Below are 18189 nucleotides of genomic sequence, written 5' to 3' on the forward strand. Positions count from 1 at the left end.
TATTTCATTCCAATCCACTCCAGTCCTTTCCCTGCAGGTTGTCTGATCCAAGCTGTGTAGTGGCTGCTGAGAGAATAAGAGACCTGACAGGTGATGGTCAGACGTTGACCTGGCTGCACAGTCACAGAGGCTGGCTGTGTCAACTGTTCACACTTCACACCTGCTGAAGGAAAGAATTATGTTACAAATGATCAAGTTATATTGTAAAGGAAGAACCTCTGACTGAGAAATCCAAAGAGACTCACAGGATCCAGCTGCAAAAAGCAGCAGCAGAGCTACAGACAACATGATTTTAGTTGATCCTGATGTGCTGAGAACTCCACTGACAGTCTGATGTCATGTTTTTATAGCTGAGTAAAAAGGCAGGCCACTGAGTTTGCATAGAATTAATCAAACATATGACGCATCAGTGCTGTTCTAACTGGAGCCAAAAAAAAGTTTGGTCAGCAGAGTGAATACATGCATGTAAATCAGCTCGGCTTCATGTCATATTTTCATTTCATCACACCCTCTACTTCTGCAACATTTAGAAAATAACCTTCCACTTATCATGATGAAAAAACTGTCAGCTGTGCTGTTACTGGCAACAATTAATGTCTAAATATATTGTATTACATTATTACGACAGTTTAATTATGAACATGGATACATGGTTAGCCATACTTCCACTGTGCTTATATTTTCAGATTTTATTTAAAACAAGGTGAAGTTTTTCCTGTAGAGAATTAATTAACTGTAAACATCTCCTACATCAGATTCATAATCACCTTTGGTTCACACATTATTTGTAATTGAAGCGTATTTCTATTATTTAATTTCCCTACTTTACTTTGTTTCTGCTATGCTCGTATTTTTATGCTATACTTCTTTTAGAAATATTGCATTTTAATTTGTAGTGAATTTGTTTTTGTTATAGATTTATTTAAAAGGATTGCTGTACTAATATATTGACAAATTATCGTCTTTTTTTTATCATGTTTTGTAATGAGTTCATTATTTAGTGGTAATATTTCATGGGAACAGTAAATATCTATCTATCTATCTATACAATCGTTAATGCGCTAAAATACACTAAAATCGAAGCAACATTTAAAACAAAGACAAATAACAAAATCCATTGAAACAATGTCAGAGAACAAGAGACGGAGCAGAACAGCTGTGGCCGTTCAAACAGTCAAATTTATAAGCTAATTTTATAATTAGAATTTCACACAAATGTCAAATATAATAAAATCATGATGTGATAGCATTTTATATTCAATAGTTCAAAAGTCAATTTCACTGTAACATCATTATGTTCTGTAAAACCCGTTTTCATGTTTTTCAGTCACTTCGTATTTTGATTTATTGTACGTGTAACCCAGGTAATGTTCAGTAGCCCAATTTCCAGACGTTCCCTAAACGTCTCACCGAGCGAGCTGGTGGTCTGAACGTCCTGGCTGTTGGGAAGTGAATTCATTATGGTCATTGTTAAAGTTGTTTAGCATCCACCGCTGTCGGATCAATTGCAGCCATAAAGCTAACGTGAGCGCAACGTTACCGCTGCTGACCTCGCGAGAGTAAAGCGCATAAGAGTGTGTGATGAAGTTACTGTGTATGTTGTAAAAGTATGTTGAATGCCAAATGTGTTGTTTGAAATGAAGAAAAACTGAGATCATTTATTCCCATGTGTTTTAAAGTTGTGAAAGTTTTGTGTAAATCGAATGTGATGCAAGTGGAAGAAAAGAGAAAACTCTGACTGTATGATAATATAATATATTACAGAGTGGGAGGCAATGTGTATCACATTTAAACACATTTTCTTCTGCTTACTAGAAAACACCAATGATGATTTTCTAGACGTGTCATCTGCAATAATTTAGTAAATATCTGACTTTTTTTTTTTGTCTCATGATCAGTGAAACTATTCACCTGCTGTCATGTCCAGTCCATGATGAACTTCACTCTCCTTTGTCATCCTCTCTGCAGTTGGATGAGTACAGGTGGATTTGACTCCTTACAGAAGAGAAAGAGTTTGAAAGAACTTGGCCATCATTTTTTAATACTGTTTTGAACAATTATAATAGTAGTTTTAGATTCCAGTCAAGTTAATGCAATTGATGAAACATTGACCAAGTAGACTGAGTACAGGGATTGGATTTTGTCACTTCGGTTGAAATTTGATTTCTGCTCTAAAGTTACTCAAAATTGCAATGTGCTTTAAAACCTCTTCCAAAAGTAGAAGCAAGAAAAAAAGTTAACACACAATAGAGAAATGATATTAAAGAACATTAAAGACTGCAAAAAATGTGAAGTTTGTCAATGTGCAGTTGTACAGAAATATAAATTAATTAAAAAAACGGTCAAAATTTGTATTTGCATCTGTTATTAATGACACTCATTTCATAATCCAATTCATAACTCAATCAAAAACCTACAATCCAAAAACATGTGAACCAGTTCAGATTTGCGTTTTTGTGTTTCATTTCCAACCACATCAATTTTTTTTAGGAGCATATTTTGTAAATGCAGCTCTGAATTTGTAATATTTAACGTCAACATTACAAATACGTTTAAAAACAAAAATCACTGTGCAATTAAAATGACAATAAATGTAACAGTGAAAACTGTAAGTTCCTTGAGGTGGTGGTTGAAAGAGGAAGTAGTTATTGTACAGCTCTTCTATTGCTGTCTCTCATTGTGTCCTCTCGTGAACAGTAATAAACTGCTGTGTCTTCAGTCTTCAGACTGTTCATCTGTAGAAAGACTTTACTGCTGGAATCATCTCTGGAGATGGTGAATCTACCCTGGACTGACTGGGAGTAATAGATGTGACTACTAGATGTGTGTATAAAAGCAATCCACTCCAGTCCTTTACCAGGAGCCTGTCTGATCCAGTTCCAAGCTCTACTACTGAAGCTAAATCCAGTAGTCGTGCAGGTGAGTATGTGAGAGTCTCCAGGTCTTTTAACAGCTGCTCCGGACTCTGTTATAGTCCGTCCTTCAGCACCTCTCCAAACTAACACAGCAACCACCAAGAGTGTTAGCTGTCTGTAAGCCATGTTGGCAACATGATGAGTGTTACCCAGGAGTCGCCTTTAAATATCATGGAAACTGAATCCCTGTGAGAATTTGTTTACATTCGGCTCCTCCTTTATTCTGCTTTCAAAGTCAAATTTAAAGGTATGGCCACAGTGTAACAGAAAAAAGAAATCATATAAATAATCTGACAGCCAGAAAACACTGGTTTAAAACATTTACACTTTGATGACTACAGAGATCTGGTAGGAAATATAACGTAATTATATCTTCAAAAAGACTTCACCGAAAGATGTAGAACATTTGCTCGAATAAAGTTATACTTACTCTTACGTATTAAATTTGATAAGGACATTTTTAAATCCTGAAAGTGAAAATATATTGTATTTTAATTGCAAAATAATTATTTTTTTTATAATTATTTAGCTTTTTTAACTGAACCACCAGTGGAATCAAAGCAAGCTAATTCAACAAATGAGTTTGGTACATCTGTTTGAAGGCTGAGATTAATTTTAAGACATTTGAAGGTTTCAGTATAAAATTACATTTCAAGCCACAGAGTAGAGAAACTTGGAGCCCCAAGAGGAAATTAAGTGCTTAGAAACTGAAACCTGTGTGAATACATGCAAAATGGTAATTGCTGTAGTTTACTCAAAAATGTCTGCTGGCTTCTTGGCCAAAATAATCGATGTCAACTTGCTCTCCACATTTAAAAAAGGAAACCTGCCCAACAGTTAGTTAAAAGCAGCAGTTCTTAGTGCATCATGTGAACTGTGTCCACTCTTCTCTGTCATCCTCTCTGCAGTCAAATCAGTGGAATTTATTAAATCTTGCATGAATTCTTCGTCACTGGGACCAAATTAAAGGACTCATTTTTGGTAAAGTCGAGGAAATAATGTCAATAATTCAATGATCTATGTCAGATGTTTAGATATGACACGTTAACAACAGACATTCATTTGAATGAGTTAATATTCTGTACATTTTTTTGGCATCAAGACTGTTTCTCTATAAAGGCATTTGCAACAGTTTTAATAATCTATTGTATTAATCTGATCATAAACAAGCATTTAAAACAGATTTATTGTCATTTCCAAATGCCAATCAATAGTTAGAATTTATTTTGGATTGTAAATATTTCACCTTTTGAATCATGTTTTCCAGACAAACTCTGTGAATAACATGTTTCAGCTTGTTCTCTTTTCAAAATAACTTAATTTAAAGTATAATTTGTATTTATGATTATGACATTTGCAATTTAATATTAAATGATGTGTCTGATGAAACTTGATGACTGTGAGTGATGTAACATTACAAAACAAACACTAAAATTTACAGTTAAATATATTTATATCTATTGGATATATCAAAGTGGTTTCACATGTGGTGAGAAAACTGTCACTGAGATAACTGTTATTTTATTATCTGTGGAGGTTTTTGTGCAGCTGCTTCACTGTCTTCAGTCACTGTGCTGTCTCGAGCACAGAAGTAAACTGCAGAATCTTCAGCAGTCAGGCTCTTGACTTCGAGGTACTGAGTGCTGCTGGCCTCCTCTTCAGTCATGATGAAACGACTTTGAAAAGAACTGGCATAGCTAGCAGAGTTTGAACCTGTATTCATCCACCTAATCCACTGCAGAGCTTCCCCTGGCCTCTGTCGTATCCAGCTAATGTCGTACTCTGTCATCTCAAACCCAGATATGATACATGACATCTTCACCGACTCTCCAGGTCTCTTCACCTCAGAGGGAGTCTGGTCCAGTTTGATCTCACTCCAAACGCCTGTAAGCAAAGAAATCATGAATATCATCCTTCAAAATAAATGAAAAGAGGTAAAGCAGAATAGATTTTCTTACCATGAATAGTGACTACAAATAATAAACTCCAGACAACTGTGTTCTCCATTCTGCAACAAACACTGGAGATCAGTGGAGTTTCAAAATATGTATTAAACTTTCTCCTGAACTGCCCATGAATTGTGAGAGAGTGGCTGACGTGTGTGTTTATAAGAGAGGAAGAGTTTGCATAGACCTCCCTCTACAGGTTTAAATAGAGAACATGTTCCACAGATACATTTCAGTAAGTGGAGTATTTTCACAAGAGCGGAGGACAATGTCAAATATTTGTAGATAACTCATTTTTGGACTGATGAAGTAGAGGAACAAATCATATCATTTGTTCTAAAATGGCAATCTGAACTTGATGGGTATCTGTTGAGTTTACAGATTTGTTTCAACATTTATCCACGTTTTGAAAAAGAAAGTTCTTATTATTTTGAACTAACAAACACTTTTTGCTTGTTAGATATTAATTAGAATCCCATACTATTGAAAACAACCTTTCCACCCTTCAAGATGTTTGCAATACACAAAACAAATAATTTAATGCTAAATAAAAGATGTGTGCGTACCAGTGATGTAGCCTGCAGAAGAAGTCAAAAGACTTGTACACTATGTTGACATAATGGATAGAATACGATAATCAAAAACTTTCTCCTCCACTGATTAAAATACAGAAACGTTTATTTTCATCAAATCATCACTACTGTATTAATGATCTCATTTATTGTGAGTGTGGTTCCATTGCAGTAGTTCTTTGTACAAGTATGTTCTTGGTTTCAGTCCCTGTAAAGCTAACCTGCCATCAATAATAATTAGACAGATGCTTCACTTCCTTATAAGTAACCTTTATTTGCATATTCAATGAATTTCATTTAAATAAGTGCAAGGTTTTAAAATGGTTTAGTGACCACACTTTGCAGAAAAAAAATGTTTTTTGTTTTGACAGATCTTATATTGACTTTAAGGTGACCATGACGGTGAACTTAAAATTTTGCAGCACTAATATCTTCAATTTATTTGTCTATTTATATGACTTTTCATTAAGTTAATTTAGGTTGATGTAGAAAAACGAAATATGTTTTTAAAGTAAAGTTTTGACCAATGAGGGTCCAGCAAAGTTATAATGAAGGATTCTGATATCAGACAAATTATTTTTTTATGGATCTGTTTCATTATGAATTGTTCTTTATTCACTGTAAACCTCTGTTGTCAAAGCCTGACGTGCTTCACTGCTTCTCATCCAGAGATCAGGGTTGTTCAGTTTTTGTACAGAGTTGTCAGCTGGTGTGTCACTGTGGCTCTCGTGCACAGTAGTAAACTGCAGAGTCTCCTTGTTTTAAACTCTTCACTCGTAGATACACAGCATTTTGGGAAGTGTCCTTTGTGATGGAAAACTGGCCTTGGAGACTTTGGGCAAATATTGTGCCAGTTCCACTGTCGATGCGTCCGATCCATTCCAGTCCTTGCCCGGGTTTCTGACGAATCCAGTGCAACCAGGCTAGAGGAATTCCTTGTACTTTACAGGACAGAGTGACTGATTCTCCTGCTCTGCTGACCACTGGATCAGAGGAAGTGAGGGACTGACCCCGAGCAGCTGAAAGAAACACAGAGTTTAGATGAAAAGGGACATCCGAAGCTCCTTTTCTTTCCTCCGCTGGACACAGACTTCACTCACCTGCAACAAGAGCCAAGAGGAAGACACTCTGTATGAGTTTCATGGTTGTAGCTTGGCTGAGACTGCAACTGTACAGGCTGATATGAAGATATATATATAGTCAGCAGGCATAATGGGTGGGGATTCTGCATCAGTGTCTGGATTTGCCTATTTATGAGTCAGAGATTTTAGACATGCAGTTTAGAAAGGAAACAGACATAAAGACTGAGACACCAACAATAAAGATGTTGAGTGTTTCTCATTTTCTAAGTATGATTACCTTTAACGTTTGCGTTGGCTAGAAAGAGGGAGTAGACAAAGTGTAGAGAATAGCTTAACATCATATGTTGTATAGCACAAGTTTTTACACTTTCATTTAATAAGTGAGCAATCAATTAATCGATCAGTAATGTTATATGACAGGATTAACGTTAGAACAAAGACCAGTGGGAGCCCAGCGAGTGACTGCTTGACTGATTAGTGTTTTACTTTTCATTCAGAGTTCACCACAACATCTCACAAGCACATGAATAAACAGCCGCTCCCTTTACCCCCTTTATCCCTCTAGCTGTTTATCCAGAAATGTATTTGCGATGGTGCGAATTTACAACTACATCAACGCATGAAGCTGCAATCACTGCTGATTTAGCAGCTAAACGTTTCTGTGTGTTTTGTGGGAAAGTAAATGGTGTTTGTTAGGTGAGAAAAGTTTGGACAATTGTTACCTCCGGTGTACATTGCTGGCATGAGTATAAATGTTGAAATCAGTCTTGGCTTTGAGTGTCAGTCAGTTAAGATCAGTGGGATTACAGAATAAGAGTTTTTCCTAAACACTGACTGCCCTCTACTATTCCAAAAATTAAAAAGTGATTCCAGCACCAGGATTGTTCTACGTTTGTTGCTGTTATGTGAAGAAGTGTTGATCATAGCCAGAATTTGTTTTTCATTTATGTGTTCATTGCTTATTTTATTGGAAAGGATCCTTCTCAGGGCCAGTGTTTTCAATTCCATTAAAACCAACATCAACAAAGATAAAATTAAAATGTGTTTTTCCTCCACTCATCTGCAGATACAGCTGCTGTCTGTTATTGTCTCTGGAGATGGTAAACTGGCCTTGAATTGACAGAGTAGTATTTGCTGCTACGACTGCCAACCCACTCCGGTTCTTTCCCAGGAGTCTGTCTGATCCAGGCCACCGTGTAGCTACTGAATGTGAATAGAGAGGCTGCACAAGTCAGTGTGTGGTTCTCCGGGCTTTTGAACCACTGGTTCAGATTCTATCAGAGTCTGACAGTAAAATCCTGTCAAGACAAAAAAAAAAAGAAAACAGTCATGTGCAATAATTTAGGAAGTATCTGACTTTTTAAAAATTTTTTTTATCTCTATCAGTGAAACTATTCACCTGCTGTCATGTCCAGTCCATGCTGAACTTCACTCTCCTTTGTCATCTTCTCTGCAGTTAGATGAGTGCAGGTGAATTTGACTCCTTACAGAAGAGATAGTTTGAAAGAACTCATCCATCATTTTTGAACACTATGTGTTGAACAATTATAGGAGTTTTATAGTCCAGTCAAGTTCATGCAATTGATGAAACATTGACCAAGTAGATTGGGTACAGGAATTGGATTTTGTCACTTTGGTTGAAATTTGATTTCTGCTCTAAAGTTCTTCAAAATCACAATGTGCTTTAAAACCTCTTCCAAAAGTAGAAGCGAGAAAAAATGCTAACACAATAGAGAAATGATAATAAAGCACATTAAAGACTGCTAAAAAAAATGTGAAGAAACTCTCAATCAATGAGTGTACAAAGTTTTCTGAAACAAAATTCTACCACTGCCAGGACAAAATAAAACTTTCCCAAATAAGTGCTGACATAATATTTTGTTAAATAACACATTCCTGGTTGAAGTGAACTTTACACGACAGATACTCAGAGTTAGGAAGTGATGATACAGTGAGTTATTACTGTTACTTTTAGTATTAATATTGGATTTAGTATTAGAGTTAGTTTTGAATACAAGATAAACTGTGCATCAGCTCAGTATCTGTAATGAGCATCTAGGTTTCTTGAATGTGATTTTTGATTACGTAAGATTTTCAAAATGTAGTAGTACAGCAAAGTACAGAAATATATATCTTTAAAAAAAAGTATAGGTAAAACGTTTTATTTGAATGTTTTATTAATGACACTCATTTCATAATTCAAAAAAACTCACTCAAAAACCTACAATCCAAAAATATGTCAATCAGTTCAGAGTTTTGTTTTTGTGTTTCATTTACAACCACATCATTTTTTTTAGTACCATGTTTTAAAAATGCAGCTCTGAATTTGTAATATTTGACTTCAAAATTACAAATAAATATTGTGAAAACACACTCACTGAGACGACCATGACAATAAATGTAATACAGTGAAAACTGTAAGTTCCTTGAGGTGGTGGCTGAAAGAGGAGGTAGTTATTGTACAGCTCTTCTATTGCTGTCTCTCACTGTGTCCCCTCGGGCACAGTAATAAACTGCTGTGTCTTCAGTCTTCAGCCTGTTCATCTGTAGAAAGACTTTACTGCTGGAATCATCTCTGGAGATGGTGAATCTACCCTGGACTGACTGGGAGTAATAGATGTAACTACTAGATGTGTATATAAAAGCAATCCACTCCAGTCCTTTACCAGGAGCCTGTCTGATCCAGTTCCAATAATCACCACTGAAGCTAAATCCAGTAGTCGTGCAGGTGAGTATGTGAGAGTCTCCAGGTCTTTTAACAGCTGCTCCGGACTCTGTTATAGTCTGACCTTCAGCACCTCTCCAAACTAACACAGCAACCACCAAGAGTGTTAGCTGTCTGTAAGCCATGTTGACAACATGATGAGTGTTACCCAGGAGTCGCCTTTAAATATCATGGAAACTGAATCCCTGTGAGAATTTGTTTACAGTCGGCTCCTCCTTTATTCTGCTTTCAAAGTCAAATTTAAAGGTATGGCCACAGTGTAACAGAAAAAAGAAATCATATAAATAATCTGACAGCCAGAAAACACTGGTTTAAAAACATTTACACTTTGATGACTACAGAGATCTGGTAGGAAATATAACGTAATTATATCTTCAAAAAGACTTCAGCGAAAGATGTAGAACATTTGCTCGAATAAAGTTATACTTACTCTTACGTATTAAATTTGATAAGGACGTTTTAAAATCCCGAAAGTGAAAATATATTGTATTTTAATTGCAAAATAATTATTTTTTTTTGTAATTATTTAGCTTTTTTAACTGAACCACCAGTGGAATCAAAGCAAGCTATTTCAACAAATGAGTTTGGTACATCTGCTTGAAGGCTGAGATTAATTTTAAGACATTTGAAGGTTTCAGTGTCAAATTACATTTCAAGCCACAGAGTAGAGAAACTTGGAGCCCCAAGAGGAAATTAAGTGCTTAGAAACTGAAACCTGTGTGAATACATGCAAAATGGTAATTGCTGTAGTTTACTCAAAAATGTCTGCTGGCTTCTTGGCCAAAATAATCGGTCAACTTGCTCTCCACATTTAAAAAAGGAAACCTGCCCAACAGTTAGTTAAAAGCAGCAGTTCTTAGTGCATCATGTGAACTGTGTCCATTCTTCTCTGTCGTCCTCTCTGCAGTCAGATCAGTGGAATTTATTAAATCTTGCATGAATTCTTTGTCACTGGGACCAAATTAAAGGACTCATTTTAGGTAAAGTCGAGGAAATAATGTCAATGATTCAATTATCTATGTCAGATGTTTAGATATGACACGTTAACAACAGACATTCATTTGAATGAGTTAATATTCTGTAAAATATTTGTTGGCATCAAGACTGTTTCTCCCTGTGCAATTTTGGGCGTGATGGGCAGATTATAAAGGCATTTACAACCGTTTTAATCATCTATTGTATGAGTCTGATCATTAACAAGCATTTAAAACTGATTTATTGTCATTTCCAACTGCCAATCAATATTTAGAATTTATTTTGGATTGTAAATATTTCACCTTTTGAATCATGTTTTCCAGACAAACTCCTTGTGAATAACATGTTTCAGCTTGTTCTCTTTTCAAAATAACTTAATTTAAAGTATAATTTGTATTTATGATTATGACATTTGCAATTTAATATTAAATGATGTGTCTGATGGAACTCGATGACTGTGAGTGATGTAACATTACAAAACAAACACTAAAATTTACAGTTAAATATATTTATATCTATTGGATATATCAACGTGGTTTCACATGTGGTGAGAAAACTGTCACTGAGATAACTGTTATTTTATTATCTGTGGAGGTTTTTGTGCAGCTGCTTCACTGTCTTCAGTCACTGTGCTTTGTCGAGCACAGAAGTAAACTGCAGAATCTTCAGCAGTCAGGCTCTTGACTTCGAGGTACTGAGTGCTGCTGGCCTCCTCTTCAGTCATGATGAAACGACCTTGAAAAGAACTGGCATAGATAGCAGAGTTTGAACCTGTATTCATCCTCCCAATCCACTGCAGAGCTTCCCCTGGCCTCTGTCGTATCCAGTGAATGTAGTTGCTTGTCATCTCAAACCCAGATATGATACATGACATCTTCACCGACTCTCCAGGTCTCTTCACCTCAGAGGGAGTCTGGTCCAGTTTGATCTCACTCCAAACGCCTGGAAGCAAAGAAATCATGAATATCATCCTTCAAAAGAAATGAAAAGAGGTAAAGCAGAATAGATTTTCTTACCATGAATAGTGACTACAAATAATAAACTCCAGACAACTGTGTTCTCCATTCTGCAACAAACACTGGAGATCAGTGGAGTTTCAAAATATGTATTAAACTGTCTCCTGAACTGCCCATGAATTGTGAGAGAGCGGCTGATGTGTGTGTTTATAAGAGAGGAAGAGTTTGCATAGACCTCCCTCTACAGGTTTAAATAGAGAACATGTTCCACAGATACATTTCAGTGAGTGGAGTATTTTTACAAGAGTGGAGGACAATGTCAAATATTTGTAGATAACTCATTTTTGGACTGATGAAGTAGAGGAACAAATCATATCATTTGTTCTAAAATGGAAACCTGAACTTGATGGGTATCTGTTGAGTTTACAGATTTGTTTCAACATTTATCCACGTTTTGAAAAAGAAAGTTATTATTATTTTGAACTAACAAAATCTTTTTGCTTTGTTAGATATTAATTAGAATCCCATACTATTGAAAACAACCTTTCCGCCCTTCAAAGCATTGCAATACACAAAACAAATAATTTAATGCCAAATAAGAGATATGTGTGTACCAGTGATGTAGCCTGCAGAAGAAGTCAAAAGACTTGTACACTATGTTGACATAATGGATAGAATACGATAATCAAAAACTTTCTCCCCCACTGATTAAAATACGGAAACGTTTATTTTCATCAAATCATCACTACTGTATTAATAATCTCATTTATTGTGAGTGTGGTTCCATTGCAGTAGTTCTTTGTACAAGTATGTTCTTGGTTTCAGTCCCTGTAAAGCTAACCTGCCCTCAATAATAATTATCTCTCTACTCTTTGAGCATAAGTCAAAAACATTTTACAAGCTCTCTATCAGAAAGTTATGTACAACACATACTCTAAATGGCCCACTGTATTTATTCATGTTCCCATTTATAGTGTGTGGTTTGGTGCTGCTGGGTTTTTGTGCAGGTGTGTTGGTGCTTTGTATCACTGTGGGCCTGCGTACACAGTAATAAACTGCTGTGTCCTCAGGCTGCAGATTCTGTCCGTTTATAGTCACTGTTCCAGCAGACATGTCTCTGCTGTAGCTGAACTTGTTCTTCAGAGCATTATTTTGATAAAAGTTGCCACTACTTCCACCCCACTGATTGAAAATCCAATCCATTGGTTTTCCTTCACGCTGTCTGATCCAACCTGTTGCATAGCTGTTGTCAGTCAAAAAATAACCAGAGACCCGACAGGTGATGGTCAAAGACTATCCAGGCTGCACAACCACTCAGTCGGGCTGGATGAGATCAATACTGTGCACACCTGTGGAAACAAAAATCAACATTATCTCCATCATTCATGTCATTATTAAATGCTTCCGTTGTTTTTATTAGTGTGAATCCACTGAAAGCTCCTCACAGGATCCAGCTGTTAGCAGCAGGATAACAGCCACGGAGATCATGTTGATGTTGAAGCTCTTCAGTCCTCTCACTGACACACAGACACAGAATTCACTTCCTTTTCAAGTAACCTTTATTTGCATATTGTTGAAAAACAAATAAATCAAAATCATGATAATTGAAAATTCAACTCGATTCTCACATGTTCTAACATTGAAGCAGCACATGTTATTGCTTCATTATTAAAATAGTGTTGGTATATGATCGATTTTCGTAGTTCTGGTAAATGCAGAAATTATTAAGGGAAAAGTTTGGGGAACAGAAAGACAGTTAAATACTTTTAAAGCACAAATTAACAACATTTTATCGATGACAAAAATGTCTTTGGTGACCATGAGTTGGTAGTAATTTGTAACATAAAAAGTCTGTTCATAAAATGGATATTTACTGTAAATCTTTGGTCAATAATTCAATGAACTTCTGTCATTATGACATGATGAAGGATCAGGTCCCACAACAGAGGTAGTGTGATCAAGTACTAAGGACATTTTTCAGCAGTATTCGGAGGCAGGAGGGGAGGAGGGGTGAAGGGGAGGAGGGGTGAAGGGGAGGAGGAGTGGAGGGGCTTGATGACATTAATTGCAGACTATGTTGAATGATGAAGTTCAAATCCAGGAACTAACAACATTGTTCTTGAGTTGATGTTTGTTTTCTAACCCCAACTTCGTGTTTTGTGATGAGACCTAGAAAATACATGCTTCAAAGCATGCAGTAGGTTTCTATTTCATTCACTACAGGAAAGTGGAGACATGTAAACCTCGACAGCCCAAAGCATGGCTATCTCACATTTTGCTGTAGTGGACAGACGTGTCTATTTTACGCTTTGCTTTGATACTCGGTGGCGAGAAGAGCTGCTGGAAACTGAAGCCTTTTTCAATTGATTCAAGTTTCAATAAATAATAATTACTATAACGGGGGCACAGTGGTGCATTGGTTAGCATTGTCGCCTCACAGAGAAAAGGTTTCGGGTTAGAATCTGGGCTTTTCTGTGCGGAGTTTGCATGTTCTCCCTGTGCCTGCGTGGGTTCTCTCCGGGTACTCCAGCTTCCTCCCACCATCCAAAAACATGCACCTCAGGTTAATTGGTGGTTTTAGAAATTCCCCTTCGGTGTGAATGAGAGCATGAATGGTCTTTGTTTCTGTCTGTCTATAAGTGTTGGCCCTGTGATAGACTTGCGACCTGCCCAGGGTGAACCCTGCCTTTGCCCAAAGTGAGCTGGGATAGTATCAAGCCCCCCTATGACTCTGTTCAGGATAAAGCAGGCATAGATAATGGACGGATAATTACTATATCAATCTTTACAATACAAAAATACAAACCCCAGAGATTGCCATATTTGAGGACTGTTTTTGTCACTGAAAAAACACGATTTGTACATCTATTCAAATCATTCGATTATTTTCTCCACATTGTGCAGACAGACACCAATTCAATTCTTAATGTTCCAACAAACAAAAAAGATTTTGAAGGAATTACATTATTTTCTTGAGATGAGGACATGAAGCATGTGAGGTATTGGGCATCTGATGAGTACTGCAGGATTTTGTACAGCTGCTTAACCAGCTCTTGTCACTGTGCTTCCCGAGCACAGTAATAAACAGCAGAATCTTCGGTCCTCAGACTGTTCATCTGCAGAGACAGCTGTTTTCTGCTGTTGTCCCTGGAGGTGATAAACCGGCCTTGAACTGACTGAGAGTAGTAGTCACTGCCACTGATGGTATCAGTAGCAATCCATTCCAGGCCTTTTCCAGGAGCCTGTCTGATCCAACCCATCCAGTAGCTGCCGAATGACAACCCAGAAGTGTCACAGGTCAGTTTGTGGGACTCTCCAGGTCTTATAACCACTGGTTCAGATTGTGTCAGAGTCTGACCATCACCACCTGTAAAAACAAGGAAAATAATCAGGAGCTTTAAATTGACATTTTTAAAACAACTGTAACTGGCAATCAGTAATAATCTTTACCTGCCCAGCAGATAGTTAAAAGCAGCAGTCCTGTCCTGTAGTCCATCATGTCCAACTGTGTCCAGTGTTCTCTGTTATCCTCTCTGCAGTCAGATAAGTAGAAGTAGATGACTTGAGTTTTGCATTGGCTCCTCCTTACATACAACAAGATTAAGATTCACTTAAGTGTCACTTTTTGATTGGTGACACTACAGTGAATATTTATTGACCAATAAGTGGCTGGTGACGACATTTAAATAATATTCTCTTAGTTTTATTTTTAGTTACTTGGTTGAAAATATTGCGACAACAATTAAAGCACCAGAAAAGGTGTCGTAGATTATCACTCAGGGAAGAACTTTAATTATCACGTTAGGGGCTGAGAGCAGCTACGTCCTTCCCTATTGCTTCTTCTGTATGGATGCTACATCATACAAAGTCCTTGTCTGCCCTCTGGAGTTTTAAAACAGTGATGGCAACGAATTTTATTGTTGAAGAAAATGTGTGTGCCAGCCAAAACAATAAATACATGATTGTGGTTAATGCTCTGCCCGAGTCAAGTGTATCCACGCTTTCACCCAGTGCATGATGGGATTTAGGCAAACACCATCACAACAGTTTTAAAAGCAGAAAATGTGTGAGTGATGTTTAAAAAAAACAAGTTTTTCCTTTTTCTTTAGTTTTATTTGGCTTTTAATATTTTAATATCTGCAATCATAATCTACTCAGTAAGAATGGTTACTCTGGGAATTTGTACAGCTGTCCAACCAGTTCCAGTCACTGTGTGTCTCGAGCACAATAATAAACAGCAGAGTCTTCAGTCTTCAGGCTGTTCATCTGCAGGTACAGCTGCTGTTTGCTGTTGTCTCTGGAGATGATGAACCGGCCTTGAACTGACTGAGAGTAGTATTTGTTGCTACCGCTGCCACTATCAAGACAGGCAACCCACTCCAGGCCTTTTCCAGGAGCCTGTCTGACCCAGTGCATCCAGTGGTTACTGAATGTGAATCCAGAGGCTGCACAGGTCAGTGTGTGGGACTCTCCAGGCCTTTTAACCTGTGGTTCAGATTCTGTCAGAGTCTGACCATCAGCACCTGTTAAGACAAACAGGGATTGCGTGTCATGCATTATGTTGGTAGCATAAAAATTTATCAGATCAAAATCAATGAAAATCTTCACCTGCCCAGATAGTTAAAATCAGCAGACCCGTGATATACAAATCCATCATGTTAAACTGTGTGTGCACTGTTCTCTGTCATCCTCAGGGCAGCTAGATAAGTAGAGGTGGAAGACATTTGAGTTTTGCATAGACTCCTCCTCACTGGAAGGCTTTATGGAACTGAAATTGACTTGGATCTAAGTTATACTGAAACTAAATAAGCAACAAGTGAATGAATGTTGACTGTACAAGAATTATTCCTCCAAAAGTCCCACTTTTCTGTATACTTTGTGCAACACTTTGACAAACACATTATGAAGTAAGTTGGCCTTCATTATTAAGCACAGTCTGCATGCCGAGAAGACTATGGTGTATTTGTTTTACGTTTACAGTACTGCTGAAGTCGATACTTTTGATTAGACCTGAATAATGAAATCAACAACAAACAAAGCTGTTGCTGAGTGTTGGTAAGAAAGGGGAAATAAATCTCTAGCAAGAACAATAGTGATCTCTCAATACATGGTGTCATGACTACATGTTTGTCAGTCAATATAAATAAAATAGTGAGAGAACTGAACTGTTACTTCCTTAAAAAATGAAAGGTTTTTCATTTCTTTGCTGTCAGATTTGATTTGTGATTTTATAAATGGCCAACTACAGCAGCAAAACAGTGCAAACTGGAAAATGCATTTCCAGTAGAAAATGCATTGTGAATGCTGAAGCTGAAATGAGTTTCTGAAGCTCAGCTGAATTTGCTGAAAATGTCTGAGAAAATGCAGAAATGCAGGTGCAAAACTATAAAATTAAAAACTAAAGATAGTTGTTGAAGCAATGCTGAACATGGCTGAAAAAACAGTTGAAAGGCAGAACTTCCAAATTTGAAAGCCAAAGTAATTTTCTGAAACAATGCTGAAAATGGCAGAACAAAATTCATAAATGCAGAGTAAAAACTTTGAAGCTGAAAGCTAAAGGAAATTGCTGAAAAATGCAAAATAGCTGAAGATTTCGGTTTCTGAAGCACAAACGGTGAAGAAGTAGTAACAGGATGAAAAATAACCAATCACTCCTGCCAGCTATTCTGTACTCATACATTCAAGTCAAACTGAAATAAAGAGATGTTGTATAATTTTGTATTCATACTATCATTGCTTTTTCTTTTCTTTTTTCATTGCTAATTAACGTGGTTAATCGGTTTTCAAATCATTAGTGGTCTGAGGGCTCCTCCTCTGGTGGTTTCATGTTACTTGTGTTCAGACACTGAGAGGTTTTTGTTGAAAGTGATGTTTCGTGAACTCCAATGACAGCCTGATGAGAAGATTTTATAGCCGAGTTACAAGGAACCACAGAGTTTGCATAGAATTAATTACATGCAGGACTGGAGCCAGCTGTCCTTTTAGTGTTATTACATCTGCAGAGTTAAAACATGTCTGGAAATCCCCTCTGCTCTATATCGTATTTTAATCTCATTAGAACTGTAACATTTTGAAAAATTCCCCACTTTTACAACAATGAAACATAAGTTAAAGTTTGCGAGTAATGCATGCTGGGTAAATCTTAAGAGCTATTTTGTTATACTGTATTTAATACAATGGAATACTCCCCTGTTTTAAAATGTCTAAAAGCTGAAGGATAATTTAAGGGTAGATGTATTATTTTAAAGTTTAAGTGTAGGGAATTTGATCTCATTTCAAATTAAAATCAAGAAGCTTAGACTGTATTGAAAACACAAACACCAAAGCCTCAGCACAAGAAAAGTGAATCATTTAAAATGAGTATTATATCAAGGGGAATTAGTTTTGTTGCACACAGTACACGTTTTCAATCAAGGCCTCACCAGACTTGCTTTTTACCGATGTAGTAGCCTCAGATGTTTTGAAAAAAGTTATTCATTTATATAAATAAGTGTTTGCAGCAAAATAAAAAGTACTGACAGGAGCCAACATCCTGATTGATGTTCACAGTTTACAGGTTTGCATGAGTCTTAGTGGTTTCATCATTGTTTGCAGATGCTGTTGGAGACACAGACACTTGGAAACAGGAACTGAAACATGCAAGACAATATGCAAAATCAAAATCCTTTAGTTAAGATGAAAGCTTTTGCAGTTGATGCATTTATAAGTTACTTTTGACACACACTATACATGTGTAGAAAATAGTGCCGAGAAAAAAACCTTGATTGGGAATATCAGTTTAAACTTTGCTTGATGTGTAAAATGTATACAACTAAATAACATAACATATAAACATGTAATATAATAGAAGAGGAAAAAAATTGTAAAAACAGGCCAACCTCATGCTTGGGCTCTACAAGAAAACCAACTTCGGTCAATGTGGTTGACGAGCACAATAATAAACAGCAGAATTTGTGGTCTTCACTCTGTTTAAATTCAGCCTTAGCCTAAATATTTAAATAAATTAGAGTTTAATCAA

General features: G+C 36.7%; 1 gene segment (V, D, J or C); it reads right to left on the reverse strand.

Annotated features, from left to right (window-relative positions):
• Positions 1-6147: 6147 nt before the first annotated feature.
• LOC138197779 (immunoglobulin heavy variable 1-46-like) lies at positions 6148-6576 on the reverse strand. The segment is given in 2 exon segments: positions 6148-6452; positions 6534-6576. Coding segments are annotated over 2 exon segments (348 nt in total).
• Positions 6577-18189: the final 11613 nt, after the last annotated feature.

Source organism: Embiotoca jacksoni, unplaced genomic scaffold (genome assembly GCF_022577435.1).
Source record: "Embiotoca jacksoni isolate LCO1_2020_lvr unplaced genomic scaffold, fEmbJac1.0.p SCAF_15, whole genome shotgun sequence".
Taxonomy (NCBI): Eukaryota; Metazoa; Chordata; class Actinopteri; family Embiotocidae; genus Embiotoca; species Embiotoca jacksoni.